General features: G+C 40.8%; 3 protein-coding genes and 1 long non-coding RNA gene across 16 annotated transcripts in view; 2 read left to right on the forward strand and 2 right to left on the reverse strand.

Annotated features, from left to right (window-relative positions):
- The window catches only part of CDC14A (cell division cycle 14A), a 66,320-nt gene extending 55,269 nt beyond the window's left edge, over positions 1-11,051 (reverse strand). The window contains 2 exon segments of the mRNA XM_074906660.1: positions 9,980-10,070; positions 10,611-11,051. Coding sequence (XP_074762761.1) covers positions 9,980-10,070; positions 10,611-10,716 — 197 coding nt within the window. The 5' untranslated portion in view covers positions 10,717-11,051.
- A 161-nt stretch (positions 11,052-11,212) lies between these two features.
- LOC141960723 (uncharacterized) lies at positions 11,213-20,481 on the forward strand. Its single transcript, XR_012633685.1, has 3 exons — positions 11,213-11,326; positions 18,918-19,090; positions 20,368-20,481. It is a non-coding gene; the product is annotated as an uncharacterized LOC141960723 (long non-coding RNA).
- On the reverse strand, positions 11,936-22,619 carry EXTL2 (exostosin like glycosyltransferase 2). 11 transcript variants are annotated; one of them, XM_074906670.1, is made up of 6 exons: positions 22,391-22,619; positions 20,851-20,906; positions 20,322-20,391; positions 18,635-19,062; positions 17,179-17,249; positions 11,936-16,607 (listed from the first exon to the last, which is right to left on the reverse strand). In XM_074906670.1, the coding sequence occupies exons 3-6, from the start codon at positions 20,324-20,326 to the stop codon at positions 16,116-16,118; spliced, it is 996 nt and encodes a 331-aa protein (XP_074762771.1). In that variant the 5' UTR covers positions 20,327-20,391; positions 20,851-20,906; positions 22,391-22,619; the 3' UTR covers positions 11,936-16,115. The 11 variants fall into 11 exon arrangements, with proteins under 11 accessions (XP_074762771.1, XP_074762767.1, XP_074762764.1 ...); XM_074906666.1 differs by having other exon boundaries at positions 20,322-20,394; XM_074906663.1 differs by having other exon boundaries at positions 21,794-22,619.
- A 52-nt stretch (positions 22,620-22,671) lies between these two features.
- SLC30A7 (solute carrier family 30 member 7) overlaps positions 22,672-22,869 on the forward strand; it is a 35,239-nt gene continuing 35,041 nt past the window's right edge. For all 3 annotated transcript variants that reach the window (XM_074906676.1, XM_074906674.1, XM_074906673.1), the window contains exon 1: positions 22,672-22,834. In XM_074906676.1, coding sequence (XP_074762777.1) covers positions 22,755-22,834 — 80 coding nt within the window. In that variant the 5' untranslated portion in view covers positions 22,672-22,754. The remainder of the gene's footprint in view (positions 22,835-22,869) is intronic.

Here is a 22,869-nt window from a genome sequence, read left to right on the forward strand (position 1 = left end):
TTCTAGAGTTTTCTCCCTCCCCAACTATTGTACAAAACTGCTCAAAATTTAAGTTGCAAGATTTCTCCAATATTTTTCCTTTTTGTGTACAGAAGTCTTTATCTTGATAGTCTATGAAAATTTCTTGATGCATATGTTATAAATTACAGTAGGAATGAACTATAACTGTTTTAATCTGCCTATAAGTCTTTTGATAAAAGAGACAGGACACTTCTTGCCTACTAACTAACAAACAAAACAGGCCATCACCATCTGAATGTATGTTATTCAGGGAATGACAAAAGGTAATTATGTTCTAAGACTTCTGGGCTTTGAAGGAGTGAAGACTTACCAAAAAATCACATGATAGAATAGGTGGTAGTACCTTTCAAGCTTTCTTCCCCATGGCAGAGGGTTTATTTTTCAGGAATGTTAATTATGTTCCAATTAAACATAAGAAAGCTTTTTACTTTGAGGGCAGTCAAACATTGCAAAGAGGTTGTCAGAGAGGCTGTGGAGTCACAACCCCATTGTACAAGGCTGAACAACCTGCTCTTGCTGACCTTGTTTTGAGCCTGGGGGTTGGATTAGATGATCTCTGGAGGGGCCTTCCAGTTTCAGTCATTCTGCTATCCTAAGTGGACACAACAACCAAGTAGGAGTAACCCTATCCTTTTGGTGCTTATAACTTCATCCTCCTCCCCAAATTTTCTCAAACAAAAAAGCCAAGCCCAGTGCAAGAGACAATTATATTAGTCTGATTATTGTCTGGGACAAGTAGCCTGCCTGCCACACCAGTACTATTTCAATATCATCTACTTTGCAGTATCAAACAACAACGTAAGTGCTTGTTAAGATTCAGTTCAACTACAGAAGATCATCAGCTGGGTCAAAGCCCAACTACTAGGAATTTATTTGCAGGTTGCACAGAAGTTAACTCAAGGGAAAAATTGCAGTGGCAGTAAAGTAGGGTTGAGCTTTAGAATTCCTCATCATTTCTTAAATAAGTCTGCCAGATACGGTCAACAGTTATAGTTATCATACTTTTAACACAAAACCCTCCATACAGTTTTTAATAGAGATGAAATAAACAAAATTGTTCTAAGAAGGACAAGTATGAGTTATGACAAGAAGTTAAAACTGGAGCTCTAACACACTAGAGTGAATGTAGCTTCTACAAAAGCTATATAGAAGGCTTACTAACATCTCTTCCCATTCTGCTGCCCTAACACCTTCTCTAAATCAAAAACCAAAACCTATCTTGTTCCATTAACTCTAGAATATTCTTTCACTTAAATATATGATGAAAGAGTAGAATTCAGGATTTTAAAAGTATTTTTCACAAAATAAAGTATTGTGAAAGTGTGGAATATGATAATTACTGGAATACAGAATACTTTTTTAAACCACTGTGAGCAAAGCAGTTTTGATCAGCTCAAAGATATAACTGAATACACAGTTCATCTAAAGCATTGATGAACTACAGCCATGCTTTATGATAGTAAGTTTATTACTAGTTATTTGCTAGAAGTACATCAATATGAAGTCATATATCCACTTCTACTTTTCCACATGATTAAACTCAAACAGAAATATAGGAAAAGCACATTAAAATGAATTTACAAAGCAATTTATCCACAACAGATTACTTAATATTTTGGTGGGGATAAGGATAAAAATGCATTAATTGAGCCTATCCATAAAGTAATTCTATTTCTAGAAAAATAAAGCTATTCATATCCTCTCAGCTGCCAAGCTAAAGATTTCAGTCTTTCTCTTAATATGGACAGGGTCAGGTAGGGAAAAAGTACCTGCATTTAAGATTCTGGTACTACCTCTGTTTGTGCTGCAGAAACAAGATGTTTCTCAGAATCCAGAACACAATCATAAAGACACTTTCTACCACTGCTGCACCAGCATTATTGCCCATATACCAAACACTGGCAATTCCCAAGTTACTTACATAACAGCATGTAGGTAGCATAAACCAGCCATTGGCTACATTGACAAAACATTATGGTAGATATGTGAGGGAGAAAAGTTATTTGTTATATATCTAATTTTAACTTTCTCCATTTAATACCTCTAAGTTGGAATAAGCTTGGATGTCTTTTTTTAATGGGGCTAAGTGAAACAAATGCTTTACAAATCTCAAAATCAAAGAGTTCTCTGAAAGATAACACAAGGCTCTGTACTGAGGCCAATGGACTCTGATCTACAAAACCACCCTTCTTCAATTTATATGCTTAGAAATACAGTTTCTGCCATGTTTAAACAGAAGGGGGTTTAATCTTATGCACCCTCATTATTTTTAGTATAACAGGCCAGTTTTCTATTTGAATTAGAGACACTTGATCCTGACTCACCCAGAGGATTTTCTTCTCAAGAACATAATTTTAACACAAAGTTAAAGACGAGTGGAAGATGGGAAATGGGGGCTATAGGGACTGAAGAAAAGAATTACACACCAAGTCATCATCTGAATAAAGAATTTTATCTGGCAAAAGTTGAAAATAAAAAAAACATAAAAGAAGCCAAATCTTATTATATGCTAGTCCCTGATAACAACCTACCCAGTATTATTTTCCTTCCATCTCTTTTACAGGTAATAGACTTTCTTTGCATCTAGATGTTTCAGTAAGCATTTATACACAACAAGCAATCAGGATGCCTCTGAAGCTTAAGCCACTGAAGACAGCCAGCCATTTAGAATGGAGGTGGGAACCAGATATGATGAATAGAAGGCAAGTATAGTATTAATCTACATTTAATTATATTTTGCTTTAATCAAGTACTTGGATGATAGATTAAATTATCTTAAATTATTCTTCCCCCTCAACTCATGGAAACTTGCTTTCCTTATGCTTCTCAAACTGAGAGGTCACAAAACCCCAGAATATACTAGATTAATATTTAAATACTCTACTTCAAAAATACTATCACAATGCTACCTGGAAGCAGTAGCATAGGTTTCTTGTACTGTATTCTCTTTAGATTAGACTCCTAGAACCACTCCTTCCTAACAGTTCTTCTAGCATAACATCAAGGTATTTGCTGTATTGTTATCACAGGAATGGTCATCCACCTAGGAAGAACAGTCCGTAAGGAGTTCATTGGCCTACTCCATCATGCAAGCAGTTATTGTACATTCTTCCAGGGAATTTAATGGTGAAAGAAATGTAGTCCACAACTCTTTAGGCCAGCAACTCAAGTTGTTTCTGACTGCAGTTCCATGGGATGACATGTGAAGGTGCCATGGGTAAGCTCAAGCCTAGGGCACCTCTTCTGAATGCTAAAGTCACTTTTTACCAAGCATTTGAATACCATTGACCCTAGTACTGCAAAAGAACAATAAACTCTTCAAGTTCATATCTTGAACTACTGGATAAAGCCTGGTTATGAAAGGAATACTAGAACTGGCAGACTTTGAAATTATTTGATAACCTCCATATTAACACCACAGTCAATCTATTTATGGCCAAGGTATCAAGTTAACCTTACAAAAATAAATTGCACCATACTTTATCCCAGAAGCCTGAATTTTTCCCCCCAAGGATAAATACAACAGAGCAGTTTATTTTATGCTGCCATTCACTTACAATTTTGTGATACAGCAACAGAGGTATGGATGAAAGAACAGGAGATTTCTATCTGAAAAGCTATTTCAGGATTCTTTTCCTCATGACAGATCAGTCTAAGTTCAATGTTATTGCCACACTGAACACGAGGGTATGCATACATTCTTATTGGACTGTAAACATTTCCAATAGTTTAAATGTGATCCAAATCCTAGTTACCATACTGGGGGGAAAAAATAGGACAGATCCACCGAGTCAGTTCTAACAATGCAATAATGATCAAAGGGGATGATGCTACTTGCATGGCAGCTTACTCATTTATTGGTTTTGTAACTTGAAAACAGAGGCACAGTTTATCAATTGCAATAATTTTTTGAAGTATATACTTCAGAATTGGAGTACCACTACTCCTTTAGGTAGGAAGCTTGCCTTCTTGGAGGCTAGCAGCCATATAAAGTAAAACAGTAGCATCCCAAGCTTGCAATTACTCAAACCAGAAGATTAACAACAAGAACTTCAGGAACTAGCAGAAATACAGCTTCCTAACTGCAAAGCTACACTAGTTTTCCAGCATTTTACAAAGATCCAGCTTACTATTAAAATTAAGCAATGAGACTCAGAATAAGAAAAACACTCTCCACTTGCTTTTCTCTCCCCCTTTCCTAGGCTGGATTACTGGACCATTCAGGTCACTGCACTGTAAGTCCCTTGTTCCATATGGTCTGAATCTAGCATTAAGCAGTACAAGAACCAACTCCTGCAGAAGCGGCCAGCTGGCTACTACAGACAAATGCTCCAAAACATAAACCGAACACATCTTAATGCAACAAAGTTTCTGGATGAAGGCCAAGAGGATCAGTCCACACATTCATTACAGCCTAACTACTGCTCAGGAAAATCCTACCTATTCAGTCTTCTTTCTCTAACTCCTGTTTCCTAGAGTGTGTTGCTCCTTCCTACTTCTCAAGCACATGAAAAAGGTGGGATGCTCAATGGCACTGACTCCCTGCTCTAGCCCACCAATTCCAGTAATGCATGGATCTCCAGAAGCTTCCTTATGTGGGCTGAGACACAATCCCTAACATTTAATACTACATAGGGATTTCACACTTCTGAACAGACAAAGGATGATACAGCAAATATAACCCTAGAAATTATATATCACCTCACTGCTTGCATCTAAAAGTAGGAATAGTGCAGAGGCTCTGGATTGTGGAAAACACCAGGTAGTCACTTCATTTCTCCTTCAATGTTCCAAATCCTCCTCAAGATCACGATTCCTCAAAATCCAACAAGAACTAACAGATCTAAATTACAGATAATAGCTATTCCAGACATATGCATTTTTGACACAATGCTCCTTGACATCAAGAACGAAGTGTCAGTGAAGAGGTTCTCCCATAAAAAGTCTCCCTGTAGAAGAATGTTTAGACCATGTTAAAAACCCACTCTATGAAAAATCATCATCAGAGGCTAAGTTTCTCATAACAGATTTCCTATATCGAGCTACACTCCTGCTGAATATAAAACTGGAGCATAGAAAACATCTGTTTTATCCTGGTACCCTTTTACTGCAAACAAAAAAAAAATTCCTCAATACTGTTGGCAATTGTTTTTATCTTTTGCATACAAAGAAGTGAAGACAGATATGGTAAAGCAATGTGTAGGTATAAAATTCATGAAACTGTTGGACTGGAGAGAACACCACAGGTGTTAAGTGATAGCACTTTACAAGTGTCAAATGTAAAATTATGTCAGTAGTTCGTGTCTGAAGGAAAAACTGACACTCCCAGTTCATAGATCATCAGATTTTCATGTCTGAAGTAAATTTTAAATCTCTCACTTTAAGATGGAAAACAAAATAAAGCTGCAGTACTATTCTTAAAACTCATCTGTAAGAATCAGACATACAAAAGCTGGTATTAGTATATGAAGTTTTTCTGCTCTGTGTTTACATTCACATTGGCAGAAGTTAGAAGTTGGGAATTTTCCCTTTTTTTGCGTGTGTGTGTGAATTTTAGCTTACTAAGTTATCTTGGTTATCTGACAGTCAAGTTCAAGTCTTCAAAAGCTACTAAAGTGAACAAGGAACTCCCTGTTCTCTGTGTGGAACAACAGCTTTGTTTGTTGTAACTAGGCTAAGTTTTCTTTTTCCCTTCAAATAATATAAGCCACAGAATGATGTAGTAGTTCAGGTTTCCTATGCAAGGACCATTACTGGATAGCCACAAAAAAGATGCATTTAGACAAAGTAAAAATAAACAAGTTAACTCTTATTCTTCTCACAGGAAAGAAAAGCTGCTTCTTTGTGCGTACACATGCGGTGAAACAAGTCCTACAAGTCAAAGTCCAAACATTACTCAATATTATTGTAGCTAAGCATTTGAGTCTTATTCTACTGCTGCTTGAACTCAAAGTAGCAGCTAACTTTAAGATTGCTGTGAAACGAGCAAGTAACATACCATGGTTTGAAAGAAAGTTTTAGTGTAAAACATAGGAGATAGAGAATATATTAATTACTTTTACAGGTGCTCACAAGATGTCAGAGAACAGATCTGCAAAAGCTGCTTATACAAGAGACTCAGAGTCAGAACAAATAAAGACATTACGATTTATGAAAGCTGACACTAATTTATCAGTAAGAGAGTCCTGTTTCTCATTATCTAAATTTTAATTTTGTTTGCGAAAACTACTCAACAATAAAAAGGACATAAAAAGTTGCTTTGATAAAAGTATGTGAAAGCCAAAGTTAACCAGTCAAGTGTAGTATTCTCAACCCAGATCTATTTACAGAAAGGTGAAACATGAATGACACTATTCTTAGAGAATAAAAAGCTTCTTTAGTGCCTAACTCACTATTAGAGGTCTTGCCAAGGCAAGGTTTTTCTATTTGCCAAATGAGAGTCTTCATCAAGCTGGATTATTTCTCATTAACTTCATCTTCCTGAAGTAAGAGTTACCCTGGAAGACTGTATTCCCTTATAAGCAGTAGTGCAGATTTTCTCAGGAGAGACCTCAGAGTTTTAGGGGACTGACAAAATCTTACAGAAACCGAACAACCAAAAAATGGAATTCAGAATTGGATAAATTCATTCAGGTTTCTTGTTCCCTCAGCTGAGGAATTTACATACCATTTCCCTAGCATAATAGGTTCAAGGTTTAATTGTGGCACATTTAACTACAATAGTGACAGTTCTAGTAGCGAGTTCCTAGTCAGCTAGTATTTGAGATGTCCTTAAAAGCATTTAAGCCTATTTTTATTATTTTTAAAAGTGTGAATGTTTAAATAAGTGAAGACAGCATTATGAATTCGTTAGAACAGTTGACAACTTCAAGTGAAAACTGAAGGCTAAAGTACCCAAGATTACATAACCGCACTTTGTGTACAATTTAGTGATAAATCATGTGACAAGCTGCAAAGGCAAGTCAGCATTTATTAGACCAAAACTTCCAATGCCATTAGATCCAGCACTACAGCTGTTTGGTTTAATAAATGGGGTATACTATTAATGTACACTATTACTTCCTTTTATCTCTTCAAGAATAGGGAAAAAGAGGTAAGCGAGGCAGTGAGATTTTAAGCACTGTGATCCAATAACATGCTCGCTGTAATTTGATAACCCCAAATGTACATATTCATGAGTTTTTCAGATCATATATTGCTTCAGTGAAAGCAAACTGACACCTAAATAACATCAGCTAAATTTCTGTAACACTTCATACTTAAAGAGTTATCACTAAAAGTAACAGAATAACAGCCCAAAGAAAAGCAGTTTACTTCCACGCACAGCAAAGATCTTTGTCTTGTCACTAGAATGACACATCTACACAAATTAAGTCAATAAATAGTTGATTAAAAAAATCCTACATACCTCACAGGTGCTGAGGAGTTTGTGTGTGAGTAGACATCTCCTATCTTCTTCCTTGTAACAGTCTGACAACTCATTTGATTAAAAAGCAGAAGTGGCCATGAAATTCTAATCAGCAAGAAGCATAGGCAGGCCATTTTGAATGAAGACTCTGGAAAGCACTGTTCTGAGCTATAGCACTTCAAAACTCACTTCCAAATGTGTATTTTGTTATCGTGTAACAGGTACTTCTAATCACTTTCTCAGGAAGAAGGCTGCATTTCTGAGAAAATTAGCAGAAGATCCAATCTGGTGTATGAAAGTTACACTCCACTACTACTTACAGACAACCCCTGATGTCAGGCCCCTCACTTCACTGTGCAGCCTGTGAAACGTAAGACTGATGTCAGGCCCACTGATGAGCATAAGGAAAAGGGAAACTATAGTAAAATCAGTATTTCTCCAAGAACCAAGAGATTTGCATTCTATTCCTCATTTCGCCTCTAGCTTTCCAATTTCAGAAGGATTACTTAAAAAAAAATGGTAACCCTAACCTGCTATTACTTCCCTGAGACAATATAAACTTCCTTAGAGATGAGATGGAAAAGAGGAAAAACATAAAAATAAAATCAGGCATGGTTTTACTACCAAATACTGCATACACTGATAGTGATGAGTGCTGCAATACAGATATTAGGGGAAGGTTAGCACTGTTATGTAAAAGAGTCAAGCTATTACACAAAATTCACTTGTACCACCTGGTTAAGTGTCATTTAATTTCTACTCCATTTTACGTTTTAGTATTTTGAGGGTGCAAAAGGGAGAGTACTATTATGGTATCAGATATAGGATAATACCTTTAAAAGGAACCAAATAAACTAGGAACTATCATTTCAGAAAATACACCATGAGTTATATGTCCAGAATCTTTAGATGTGCCCTAGAAGATAAAGGAAACTTTGCTTCCTGCCATTATCTTGTAGTTATATCTAGTATCAAGTTACACCCTGGTATGTAGTTAACAGGTAATTGGGTTAAGGAGTATACTTACTGAATTTTCTTTACACATGTTAAAGTAAATTACTTTTTTTTTTAACTCCTCAAATTTCAGTACCTTGGGGTTTGGTTTTTTTTTTAAATGTGATACTGTCCACACACAAAATAACCCAGTTGCAGTCCTTGATTAGTACAATCATCTGTAACGAACAAAGTATAGAACTGTTCTCCCTTCCCACTCCCAAGATCAAACCCAACATAAGGTTCCTCCACCCTTCCTAGAAACATATTAAGAATGAGAAAAAAAATACCTCAGGTCAAGCATAACACAGAAGTCTGATAAGAGATACAAGATCAAATTTTTCCTTCATTAAAGAAAGTGGAATGTATTCATATCACACAAATTGCTCAGGACCTTCTCCAGTTGAATTCTGCTTTTAATGTTAGGTCAGCCTTGTCTTAGGGTCCTGAGGACCCTTCCAATCTAAATTAGTTAGTGATCATTACAGAACCAACTCCCAACCCAAGCAGTTAATTACATAAGTCAACTTTGGGAACAAATCATTGGGAACTCAAGTAGAAGGCACACAGCTTAAGATAATGAAGACTCAAAAATGTATGTAGAAAAGAAACCCTAAAACTGTAGGCTGTGCATAAAAAGTAAGCTAGGAAGCAAGAATGATTGGTTTACACCTTCACAGAAGCAACTGCAGAAGGGAAGGAAGAACGACGATGCTCACAAGTTCTTCAACTCACATGGAAAAAAACTCATTTAAAGTAAGATCACGTTTTTTTGTTTCACTTGTGCTGCAGCAAACCCTTTGTCAAGTGGCTAGATGTATCATCACACATGAAACAGTTGACCTGGGAACGCAGTGCAAAGCAGCTACTTTTTAACCACAGCATAAGAGTGATTACTTGATCTGTTTAGTGTCTTTTATGTCCTTTAATAGAAGGTCAGAAGTAAAATTGATTATAGCTGTGGATACTATATGCTGTCTGTGTCTTCCAAACACATGAAGCTTTTACTTCACAGAAAATATTTTCTGCTGTTCTAAAGCTACAAAAGTCAACAGGAAGTGCCATCTCAAAACCTTCTGCAGCTTACAAAAAAAGTTGCAGATGTTCTTTAAAAGCACATTTAAGCTGTGCATTCTTATGATTCAGTATAAAATGTGATCACTTCATACTCTATACAAGAAAATACACATAAACCAATCGTTTGTTCATACTGAACAAGTCTTCTATTTAAGACACCATTTAATAAGATGTAATTCGTCTTAAGAGATCTTCTCCACCTTATAAACAAATCTTACAGAGCTAGATACCCTTCTCCTAGCTCAATCACACTTTAAGCCATTTAACTGGTCACGCAGCTGTTTTTGTGGGTTTTTAAAATAACAATCTTGTTAAACTAGTTTGAGCTAATGTAAAAATATATCTAGGCTAACTTTATACTCGTGTTTTGTGTAAGCAGTTAAACGGGGCAAATGTACTCCATACAGCATTAAAGCGTATTGGCAAGAATCTCCGGTGATCACTTTAAGAGCGCAAAACACACCAGATCACAACACTTACTTTTCATAGACCAGTTCCTCATCGGTACAGAAGTAGTGGGTATTTACGGTACTCTTCGGTTTACTTCGTAAAGTAGCAAAGTACAACCGATCTGAAAGACAGAGGAGGGCAACGGCGTAGGACGGACAAAGCAGATCGCCGCCGACCCGCGGCACGGCTGTCACCCCGCGGGCCCGTCCTGCCCCGCCGCCGCCCGGGAGCGGAAGCGGCACCGCTGCCCCTTTTTCTCCTGCGTGCGCGGTGGCGGGAGCGCGAGTCCCGCTCCGCCTGCGGGCCCTGCCCACGGGGACCCCCCGCCCCGCTCCAGGCAGCCCTCGGGAGAGACTTCAGGCGGGCGGGGGCCGTGCCTGAGCCAGCACGCCGCAGCACATAGCAACAGGTGCTGGCCCCGCTTCTTACCGGAAAAGAGAGGAGGAAGGAACCGCTGAGGCGCGCCCCGCAGCAGCCGGGGGGCAGGCAGCTCGCGAAAACCGCAGGGCGAGGGGGGCACGCAGCACAGCCCGCGGGGCTGGGGGAGGGAGGCGGGGAGGCCGGGAAAGACGAAGCCAGCGGGTTTCCTTTCCGCGGGAGGCTCCGGCGAGCGGGCCCCCCGCGGCCAGGGGCCGGAGAGTCCTCCCCGGCCCCTTCTCACCTTTCACGAACTCCGAAGCTCCCCCCAGCACTTCGGAGGCGGCTGCCGCCGGCTCCATCTTAAACAGGGCGCGGAGCAGCGAGGCGCGGGGCGGCTCCGAACTCATGGCGCTCCCGGGCAGCCCCGGCAGGGCCGGGGCGCGCTCGCTGGTAAGGCACCGGCTGCCCGGAAGGGCCGCCCGCCCGAGGCCACGCCGCTGGGAGCGCCGCTGCCGCAGCCCGCATAGGAACGGGAGCGGAGAGGAGAGCTAGCTCCGGGACACGGCGAGCGGGAGGGCGGGCGGGCGCCCGCAGGGACTTCAAGCTCCACCCCGCCCCCAGCCAGGAGACGCCCCCGGAGCAGAGGCAGCGGGCGGTTACCAGGCGACCGGCGGCGCTCTAGCAACCGCGTTACCGAGCCTTTGTTTCGCCCGGCCCAGGCGTGCGAGTGTCCGGCGCCCCCGGCCCGGCGGCCCCGCCCTCCGCCTCCCCGCCCGCCCGCCCGCCGGGCAGCGGCTTTGCGCCCGGCACAGCCCCGCCCGCCGCCCTCGCCTTGCTCCCCCGCCCCCCCCCCGCCCCGACGTTTCCTGCTCCCCCCCGCCCGAGGGCGGCCCGTGGCAGAAGGCCCCGGGGAGACAGAGGCGGTTTCGAGGTCCAGCTCGCAGGGCCTGCGGCGGCGGGAAGCAGACCCGAGCCGGAGCGAGCGCCCCTGCAGCGCGGGTCCCGCTCGGGAGGGAGGTGAGCGCGCCGCGCGGGCGGGGCGGGGCGGGGCGGGCGGCCGCCCCAGAGGAGAGAGAGGGAGCGGGGCGGGGCGGGGCTCTCTCCCCTGGCTGGGACACTTACTCGCAGGGCCCAGCCCGGCTGGGTCGGCACCGCCATTTAGCCTGACAGACAAACCGACTCACCAATGACAAGCTGCGTTCTTACGTCTCCAGCCAATGCGCGCGCGGTGCCTGGCGAAAAGAGCGCAGCTCTCCCCAGCGGAGCCTCGGCGCCAGCCGCTGCGCGGGAGCTTCCTTTCCCGTCCCCCGGGGTTTCTCTCACCGGCTGGGTCGGTCCCTCCTCCCTCCCACCGAGGAGTTGTATCTGCCGGGCAGCGTCGTCTGCTGGGGAGAACTGAGGGGAAGCGTGATCTCGGAGAAGCCGCTTGCGAATGGGACAGGACGACGCGCACCCCTGCCCCAAGGAAGTCTCTTAACGCACTGGTTTGAGGTGTGGGCTCTCGCTCTTCCCGAGAAGTCATCCAGCCATGAGGAGTTTCATGTATGCTTCGAAGGCTGTGGTAAAACCCCACAAAATTACTCGTAGCTTGATGCTTAAAAAAAAAAAAAAAAAAAAGTGAAAGACTGACTTCCTGGTGGTCCATGTTAGCTTGCAGTCTGCAATTAACTTACTACCAAAGAAACGAAGTGTTAGAAATGCTCTTCTTCTACCACCCTTCCCTTTAGAAAGAATACGTGCCAAAGAGCAGATGGTCCATCTCGTTTTTACAACTAAACAAGCAACAGGTTGCAAAGGAGAGGTACCTTGAGATTCTTCCCCAAAACAAAAAAAAAACCACCCTTGAAACACCTTAAAAAGACATAATGCAAAGCAATATGCAGCCCTGAGGCTGCATTATTATTACCATGTTTTCCTAAATAACCTACTGTAACTACCAGTTCATGTAATTAATTCTAGTGTGTCTGCAGATGAGGCTAAACACGTGTGAAGCACTTGACTCTTCAATTTTTAATCTAGTGTCATAAGCAATGGATAACCTTTAAAGCCTTACAAATATGTTGAAGTACTACAGAAAATACTTTTCCTGTGCAATTGTAGTTGCTTATTTATTTTTGATATTGGTTCTAATAATTTGTACCTATGTTTTTACATTAATCTTTTTTCATTTTTTTCATAGCTCCAGAACTAACATTCCTAAATATGACCCTCTTTGGGCCTGGTTTTGTGAACTTAGGTAATAAACCTCATTCTCAGTAGTAAATACTATTCCATACAAGATGCTTGCAAGACTGAGTCTTCTGTAACAGCAAACTAAGTAAAGGTGCTTGGAGGGTACTTGCTTTTCATAGAAATCAATGTTTATAGTTTCCTATATTGTTCTATAGGACTTTCACTTGTCTTTAACATACTGCATTTTTTAATTTACAAGTAATTCTCTAAGGTGTAACATATCCTGTGTAAGAAGAGAGATACCAGCGTATTTTCTCCAGAACTTGTTTTTTAGCTCAAACTTTTGCTACAGTCTGTGCTGCATGCTACTAGAGGGGAGTTTGTGTGAACGTACTCACATTAGCTTTATCTAAGGTCTCTTGGGCAACAGAAGCATAGATGGAGCAGGAAACTGGCTAGCTATCCCGTACCTAGAATCCCTAGGTACATAGTTTGTGTTAAAGCCCATTATTTGTAAATCCATCTAGCTAGGCTGGAAAATCTAGGAGGTAAACATGACTAGAAACAACTGAATGTTGTTTTGTGTACAGCTTATATACCTTTTTGCAAAATTACAGATATTGTTTTGGTTGCATGCAAGTTCTCATTTGTGACAATTAGCCAGAGCCTCTGTAGGCATAGAAAATACTTAATCTTTCTCTTCTTTCCTGTAAGAACATGTACAAAATAACCTCCATGGTTTTTTTCAGTTCTAGTATTGTCTCATAGCTTTTAGTATGATTATCTAATGAATTTCACCTTGTACAATGCTAGCTTTAACAATGTTTTCACCTCATACAATTTTATTATAATCAATTTCAATTACTACTTTAAACATTTGATATCAAGTATCAAGGCTACAGTGACATCTTGTGGCATTTTTTTACCTGTAGGTAAAGAAGCAATTTTCTTGTAGTCCTGTTGCATCATTTTAAGACCATATCCTGATTTTTCCCACAAGGATTTTTCAAATATATCTTTTGGATACCATTTTTAAAATCATGTATTGCATAAACATTAATTTCTACAGAGAGGGTGATGAATCTGTTTAGACTCCAAAATATGTCCAAATGACATCTAGGTAATCTCTTAGAAGATCATCACATGCATATAATTTTGTTAAAAATACAAAGTAATACATTTCATTAAAGAACCTTAAGGCACTTTTATAACCATCAAGTGATAAAAAGTTACCAGTCAACAAAAAATAAACAAGCCCCTTTTGGTTCCCAATCACAATGAATTATGACTAGAGTTGAAGTCTTAGACTTTGAATTTTCTTTGCCATCTGAGCCTAACTGCCTAAGGCTGTTGTTTTTGATGGCTTTGTTTCCTTATGAGTGGGCCTTACCTAAATTAAGTGAATGTATGTGCCAACAAAACCATGGTTTTTAAAAACGGAAATCTTTGTGCTGCTTATATGTATGCAAACTGTGAGCTTACTTTAGACATCTAACACTGGAAAATTTGATCAATAGATTGAAAATAATTATATCACAGATCTGTTTTATGTAATTTATTTGACAACAGTACAAATTAAATTTACCAGTATAATAAAAGCTTTGTTCTATTAATTCATTCAGTGATACAGAAGAATAAAAAAAACCCACCAACCCAAAACAACTCCTTCTCCCCAACAAAGAACCCAATGCTAAGATTTGGCTGAGTTGACAGTTCATTTCGCATTTCAAAAGTAAGGTAAACAACATCTGTGAGTCTTCACAATTCTAGTTGATACTGCACAGAACAGAAATTACAGAAGACCAGTAAGTAAATGAAATGCAGTAAATTACCACTAGGAAAGCTGCATTTCTGGACAGATCGTAGACCTGTTTATATAATACTTTTCACTACTGCACAATAAATAAAAGCTGCTTTTCACTATTAAAACAAAATTAAGCAGACTTTACATTGCTGTTTCAGGATTTTTGCCCTTTAAATCTTGCAAAAGTACTAGGGAGACTTCACTGAACAGAAACCAAATCCTTTAACACTGACAGAATCTTCCTTCCATTCCCCCAAAGAAACCTAAAGACACCCAGAATCATCCCTGCTCTAAAGAACTTGTCACATTTTTCAACCACTTTGTTCAGCTACAATTACAAAAAATTATACACCATTTGTGCAGATGCTATCTGTGTACTAGGTATTAGCTGTTATTGATTACCCACAGATACCTTTGAACTGATACTAAGAATCAACTAAGAGTTGATACAGATGAAACTATATCTACTTTGGATGCCAGATTTGATTCCTTCCTGTGATCCAGGAAAATCACCATCTTTTGTTATTTCCTCCATACCACAAAAAAGTTCTGTAACTGCCATGTGAAAGGTGTGTCCTGTCTATGTTAACATGATGTTTCCAGAACTACAGAATCCAAATCTAACCAAAGCTTTTAATAGCTCTGTTTCTTTTTATAGATGAAGCCAGGGGATTCAGAGACTGATAACAGTCCAGCCCTGTCAAATATCACTGTAACTCAAAACTTTTTTTAATAATGGTTTACCCAGTCATTGCACATTTTAATTCTGTTGTCATAGCCACCAAAAATGGAGATGAAAAGAACAAAAAAGTGCATACTCATTTGAAGAAGTAGTTAAAAAAAAAGTAGATCTGTCATATTACAAAGGGTACACTCTGTAATAAATGCAGAACAGCTTGCTCTTATTAGGAATTGTAAATAAGACATTTCTAAAAAGTGAGGATTTTTTGGGCACATTTTTGTAACAACGTACATGCAAAATATCAAAATAAAACTATGTATTAAATAGAGTATTAATAAGCAATATCCCATCCATTTCTTCTGGCTGCTTATATAAGTTTCATATTTCATGTATTCATGTTCCTTACATTTCCAACTGCTAGGTTTTACTTTTCAGCTGGTTGCAGTGTTTCAGCAACTCTAGGCATATTAATAATAGGGGAAAAAGCCACATCAGAGATAATTTTCCACTATCTCAGCAGTAGTAGCTATTGCAGGCAACGGTTTTAGGACTATCTGAGATTAAGATGAGCTACTGTTTCCTGGCTGGCTTTTGTAGGAGGTTCAGAAACATCTCAGAATAAAGAACAGCTTATATACAAACTTCAAAGGTGTTTTGTACAGGAGTCTAGAAGCCTGGCCAACAATTTACTGTAGCCCTTCTATAGTTTCACTGGGAACTGGGTAGGAGGGGGTGAGGACAGGAGCGGGTTCAACATGTAATTATCAAATACATGCCTAGACCTCATTTGACTAGATACATATTTAAAAAAAAAAAATATCAAAGCGTAAGCACTGCAGGGTAGGAGTCCATTTTTGTCTTCAAGTTTCTGAAGAACTGGCCTAATGAACTAATAGGTTTTCAGATTTTAAGGAAAGAAGGTGATTTTATCACAGCTAAACATTGGTGTATATTCTTTGATTTTTCTAAAAGCTTACCTTGGAAAATTAGTAAGAAAGGGAAAAAAAATTACATAAAAAGCCATATGGAAAAAATTCAGAGGCTACAAATAAGCTGGCCAAGATGCAGTAATTGCACCTTCTTCTCTCCTTGAACTCAGTACACTTCACTGAGTATTGTTTAACATCTAACCCCTTAAATTCAATGGCTTATAATTTATTTTTGTGATTGGCGTAATTAGGAAAACCAAACTGAGAAATCATGATATTAGAATATTTTAAAGGCATGCCGTCATAAATATTAACCAGTTTATTTACACAGTAAGATCTCTGTAACAAATGCTCTGCTCGGTGCCACATTCCAGAATAGCCACTGTTAGTGTCTTTTTCTAAATTTCTTACATCAACAGGCTTCACAAACACCCCTGAAGGCTTGCCAGTATGCTTTGCTACCAGAAAATTCATGGCAATATCATCACAATTTTGAGTTTCATCTATTAAGGCATAAACAGCTTCTGGCTGTCTTTGAAAGTCTTCTAAATACCTGCTATGAAAAAATGCTGCACCAATAAGAACCATAGAATACTGATCTCCGTTTCCATATCCAGGGTTCTGCAATTCGAAGCTACCATAACTGTATACACCTGAAGGAGTAGAAATGTGCTTTCTAGGAACAAATCCAACTATATGCTCTGGAAATTGCTGAAAGAAAAAAGAAATTTGAAAAATCAAAATGAAACCCACACTGAAATGCATGTTAAGTATTTTTATAAGAGATTTATGCTTTTTTTAAATGAGAAGAGCACAAGACTATTGCCAGGAAATAATGAAATTGACACATGTGTTGCAATTACAGTTTTGTAAAACTGACAAAATATGCCTCATTCCATAGCATGTAGTGCCAGGAAACATCTATCCACAATTTGCAGCTGTATATTTGGCCCTCAAAGTAAGTTTACAGACAATTTCTCTTAGAGAGAAAAAAACCCACACACTTTTGTTTTGCAGCCTACTATGAATTTAAATAAATTCAGCAGTCAGCAACTTCAGTGTTCATGTACAAGAAAAGTTAAAAAGGTATAGATTACAGGTATAGCTGCTATTGAATAATTTTTTTTGCAATTTTGTCTATTCAATGCTTTAATCCTTCTAAAAACTAACTTTATAGCTAGAAAATCAATACTGAAACATTATGATATAGTTTTACTCTAATTAAAACCATTAATCTCAGTTGTAACTCACAGACATTGTCTGCCAAAGTGCAAAACATTACCTGCCAAACAGAAAAGGCAAAAGCAAGGTCATGAGCACTGACTAGTGTGTCATCATCCATCATTAAAACAGCTGAAGGGAAGGAAAAAAAAAAACAACTTTTAACTTCTCAAAAAATTAAATACATGAGCATAGTATGCAGCACAGTATTTGACAAATTAGCTGTGAAACTTCTATAACCATTAAGTTGAATTGCAGAACTGAACTGTAACTCCTTGAAAGTAGACTGAGAAAATTACATTTCTAAAGCAAGGTTGCAGCTTTGTGGTAATGGGAAACAAACCTAAGTTTTAGATTATTTGCTAAGCTGTAACAAAACTCAGCAACATTTGATCATCTGTAGTAGAGCTGGACAGATGTGTGTTGGGGAACTTGGAAGCGTTTGGCAAAGCAACTTAAAATTCTACTAATCTTGGGTAAAAATACAACTAAAAGAGTTAGATACCATTCTTTAGGGTATAAGATTTAGATGGGATTCTTAGTATAAAATTTTACCCGTCTCCTAACTACTTGAAAGTTTTAAATAAGCAAGCTTAATAAATTGCACAGGCAACATTCAGTATGATTAACTACAGAAGGAAGAATCTTTGCCTTGAATTTTAGGCAAAAAACTTTTGGGAAGTGGAAAGAAAAGATATTCTTAGATCAGAACTCCAGGTGCATTAAAAAGCTTTTTAAGTTTATAGTCAGAATAAATCCTATTGCAGTAAATAAAACACTTGGGAAGTTGAAGTTTCTAGTGCCTTCCTAGAAGTCACGGGTTTTGAGTAGCAAGGCATGTTAGGAAGGGGGCAGTAAACAGAATTACCTTTACTAATCATGAGTAAGGTCAGGTCTGTAATGCAACATATGGGGTTTTTTTCCACTTGAAACAAACAGGGCTTATTGTGGTGCTTCTCCTGGAAAGAGCTTAGGAAGAATATTTAGATGAATAGCCAAAAGACTAGGGAAAATACTGTTAAAAAGGATGCATAATTTGAGATAGAAAGTCAAACAGCTAGGGAGGGAAGTTTTTGTGAAGAGCAGGACATGCTTAAGAACTTAGTCTTAAAACGAATGGATTATACCAAGTCTTTTTCAGATGAATTATGTGCAGATTAATGCAGATATGCAACAAATAAATGCACTATGAATTTCAGTTTACACTATAAATGGAAGAGAGGCTTAACTACCTGTGTTTGCCTGACAAAGGAAATGGAGAACAGACACAGCTGCAAAAGCCTGTGAAATGCATTTGACATCCCTCTTATTTTCCTTACTCTTCACTGACAGGGTGCTGGTGGTGGTGGTGATGTGCATCTGATATCATAACATAGGTTTCTTCAATATTACCCACGTTCTATTAAGTGGCCCAACAGATCCATGGATTTATTACATAGTATAACTCAAATTGTACTCTCTCTTAGCATTCAGATTTTAAGTGTGAGAATAATATTAGTAGTAGCGATATGAATTACCTTTCGTTTCCAGCTCGGGGAAATTCTGGAGTCTGTTCCTCATGTGATTTACAGTTTGAACTTTAAAGACAACAGGGACAGGATGAGGCCCCAAGGAATTCCACATTTCCTCTGGTATCTTCTCACCAATGTTGTTCCACACAACGATTACTTTATGTAGGTGGGGGATGGCTTGATAATGATTTAAAAGCTTTAGCAGTAAGTCAGTTCTATTATATGTCTGCATAATAAGAGTAAATGAATCCAAGGCAGACTGACTCAGAGTTTTTGGTTCCCTTCTCAGATTGGGCATTTTGTCATCTTTGATATTGGGAAGCAAAGCTGTTAAAGCACCTGCCACAAGAAGTAAGACAACGATCACCACAGAAGTCAAGCGTAGTAGGCGGATTCCCATAACTCTTCCTGGAAGCTTACAGAAGTGAAAATACCTTCAAAACAAGTAACAGGAAAAGAAAGGTCATTAATCCCGTGCATAGTTATCTCCCTTACTTAAGCAAAAGTTCCACGATATTAGGTAGACTTTTGTTTAATTAAATGACTAAGGAAGATTTTGGACTTGGGCCAATTACTTTTAACTATCAAGACAGATACTTCTCGCACTGCATTTCTATGTTTACTTGGCTTTCACTTTTTTTGGCTAACTTTGAATTTCATTGTTTTGTGAAAATGAATCTAGAATCATTCTTTAACTCTATATTGTTCATCCTCTCTTATTTTCTCAGTACTGCATTTTTGATTGAACATTTAGATACCTCACCAAACCCATCCAGCTGAAATTAGAAAGCAGATTTGTACAGATTCAGGATTTTCAGTGCTGCAGCTCTGCCTTAGCTGGGAAACAAAAGGGAGAGAAGGTGCCTCCTCAAGAGCTCTGGCAGAAAGGAGGAAGTTAAATGCTCTTTCTTTTCCTGTTGCTCAGGCACCATACACAGAAGGAACAATCTGATTTGCTGGACATTTTGTCAGTAGTTTGTATATCTGCTCAATAATGGTTATTAATGTGGAAAATATGATTCTAATCATACTAACTGAGGCTGTAACACAGGAGGAACAAAAGAAACATGCCAAATGGAGCAATGTAGGAATGCAACGACATCAGTAACAGCTGGTCTGCTACATCTAGAGCTCAGAGGCAACTGCGAATGTCATATGCTAGGTGCTATGTATCAGCTAACTGGGGGAGCAGCCTTAGCAAATGGCAGGGGTTTCTGGATCCTCCTGATTTGGAGCTAAACAGCTCTTAAAAAACAGCTCCTACAAAGGTAGCCCTGACTTTCATGCCTCTTAGGCAGCACTTGCAGTTCTCCAGACATTTATAAACTGTAAACTCAGCAGGAACCAGCAGTCACTGCCTTCCATAGTTTGCCCCTCAACTGTGTCACCCACATCTGTTCTTCCTCCTTTACTCACAAGATTAGTAGGAATTGAATACAATATTAATATTCTAAGATTACTGCTAAACAGTTACTCATCCATACATATTACTTATGTTACTCCATTAGTAATTTCTAGGCTTTCAGCAGGAAATTCTGGTCAAATTAAGTGACCCAGGACAGCCTCGTCAATTACAACTTTTGAGAGACTGTGTTTTTTCAGACAAGTTTTGATAACTTTTTTCCAAAGTGCATATACCATGCCTGAAAATATGAATGTAAATTATTTTAGTCTAAAAAACTTCTCAACTTACCTCATTGTTGCCAAATAGGATTGGTTTTCTCCCCTTGTGTTTACAGGACAGTTGCTTGTGATCTTTGAATCTGCTGGAAATTAAAGAGACTCTGTAACTGAAGATCAACAGTTATCCCACATGCTACACAGCATTCTTTTATGAGTAAACATTCCTCTCAATCACTGATGATGTACGTGTTCTTGGCAGTTATCCAATCCCTCTTCTTTCTACTTAGTAGAGTAACTGTGTCTGCCTTTCAGTGACCATTCCAGAAAGAAGTTATTACACCAGCTGGTTAGAAAGAAAAGCACAGCATATTTCACTGCCTGTAAAATTGCTACTTTGTGCCAATGCAATGTCCACATACTCCATCCTTGAGGTCAACTACAGAGATACAAGCAGATCTCCAGAACCTTACAGCCTGTTGCTTTGTTCATCAGGCACCGCTAAAATAGGGATTTGGCTACCACAGTCAGGCAAGCAGTCCCAGTAAAACTATTTTCTTTTCTGACTCATCCCCTTCATGCTCTCCTTCCACTAAGCTTACCAGTTGTGTTAGAGGTTTAAGACCCAGCATTTTTTTCTTCCCATCTGGTTTGGCACCTTGGCAGAAGGGAAAACAAACGTGTGTGAGCACAAAAAGGACGGATATACACAATGCAGGACAGCAGCTTAAGGAACCTGTGTCTGTAAGGGTCCGAGGTGGCTGGAGGGTTTTTTGTTATTTTAAAACTAGTTGAACCAAAAAAAGTTTTAATTTTTGATTTAGGAATGATATTGTGAAAGCTTAGAGAACAAGAATTTGTTGAACTCAATTGAATAATTGAACTAATGTGAAATTTCTTAATTTGTTTAGGTTATATAAACTTGCTCCTTAAAAGCACAGAATTGCCAATTTGTCTATATACCAGCCTGAATATGTCCACACATATGCCTTCTCAAATTTGAGTTACAATTTCACCACTGACTTATTTTGTGAGGCCAGAGATGTCACTGAAACTACTTCCAGTAGCTAATCACTTGCTTTGGTTGTTTTTATAGGTGTAAATGATCACGCCCGATTTCTAAAAATCATTAGCAGCGGTGGCTGCTCAGAAGTTCCGAGGTCCACCGTATCTTGTTGTATGTGCTTTAAAAAAAGTGAACCTTAGATTCTCATTTTCCAGTTGCAACCTAGCTGCAACAATACTTACCAACATGGTAATGATTAATTAGTTAAAATTTAAAAACATACTTAAGATGAAAATATTAAGTGTTGTTTACTAATGAGACTTCCTGGCTTGCCATACATTCCTGCGTTTACTCAGCTACATACAAGAGGCTGTAATGATAAGTAAGAATGATAATATACTATTTAAATAAATGCCTATACAAAAGCATTACAATTAGCATCATGACACTTTCCGGTAGAAAAGTGCCAATCCGTTTTTGCCAATTAAGTTACGAAATTGCAAGGCAAGTTTGACCTCTTATAAAAATTCTTACAGTACCGCTCGTAGAGAAGAGCGCCTCCTCAAAACACAACTGACGAAAATAAAACCCCTGTGTCAAAACACGGTATTTGAATCCTCGTTCCAAGAAGAATGCTTCGGAAGCGGGTTGCCCCTCTCCGCGGGCTGCACCTCAGAGGAGCTGCAGAATCGCCCGGGCCCGCCGCCCCCGCGCGCGCGGCTCCGCTCACGTTGCGCAGGGCGGCAGCACCGGCGCGCACTGCCCAGCGGCCAGGCGGCGGCAGGCCCGGCCCGGCCCGGCCCGCCGCACCGCACCGCACCGCGCCGAGAGGAGGGGGGCTGCCGGCCCCGCACCCCGCGGCTCGGCCCGCCCGCGCAGGCCGCTCCGGTGACTCAGGGGTGGCCCGGGAGGGACCGCCGCAGCGCTACGCCGGCGCCGCAAGAACCGCTCTTCCTGTAGGGCGTCCCTCCGCTTCCTCCCGGCAGGCCCCGGTTTGTAGTTCGGGGTCCTGCTGCGGGCCGGGAGTTGCTCCCCCCTCGCTCGGCTCCGGCCGCCACGCAGCTTCTCGGAACGCGGCATTACGCCGCAGCCCGGGTCCGGCCGCGGGGGGGCGGGTCGCCGGCCCAGCCCCGTACCGAGGGCTGCCGCCGCCGCAACCGCTCTGGGAGCACCGGGCATCGAGAGCGGAACGCGGGCGAGCGGCTGGCGCGGGACGGGCGGCCGTTCACACTCCGGGGTCGCGGGCGGGGGGGATGTTTATGTCGGCCGCGCGCGCTCCGCCCTGCGCCCAGCACCCCGGAGCCCGGACAGCGCCCGGCCGCAGCAGCGCCCGCCGGAGCCACCGCCCCCTGCGCGGGACCGGGCCCCGCCGCGGCGCGCAGGCGCACGCTGGGAGGCCGGAAGTGAGGGTGGCGCGTGGGACGGGCGCGGGGGGAGCGCCGTTGCCCCGCCCCGCCCTGCCCCGCCGGCCCGGCACGCCGCGGCCCCGGCGCCGGGAAGATGTTGCCCCTCTCCATCAAGGACGATGAGTACAAGCCGCCCAAGTTCAACCTGCTCAGGAAGGTGTCGGGCTGGTTCAGGTGAGCGGGACGGGACGGGACGGGACGGGCGCAGC

This window comes from Athene noctua, chromosome 5, assembly GCF_965140245.1.
Source record: "Athene noctua chromosome 5, bAthNoc1.hap1.1, whole genome shotgun sequence".
In the NCBI taxonomy this organism is placed as follows: Eukaryota; Metazoa; Chordata; class Aves; order Strigiformes; family Strigidae; genus Athene; species Athene noctua.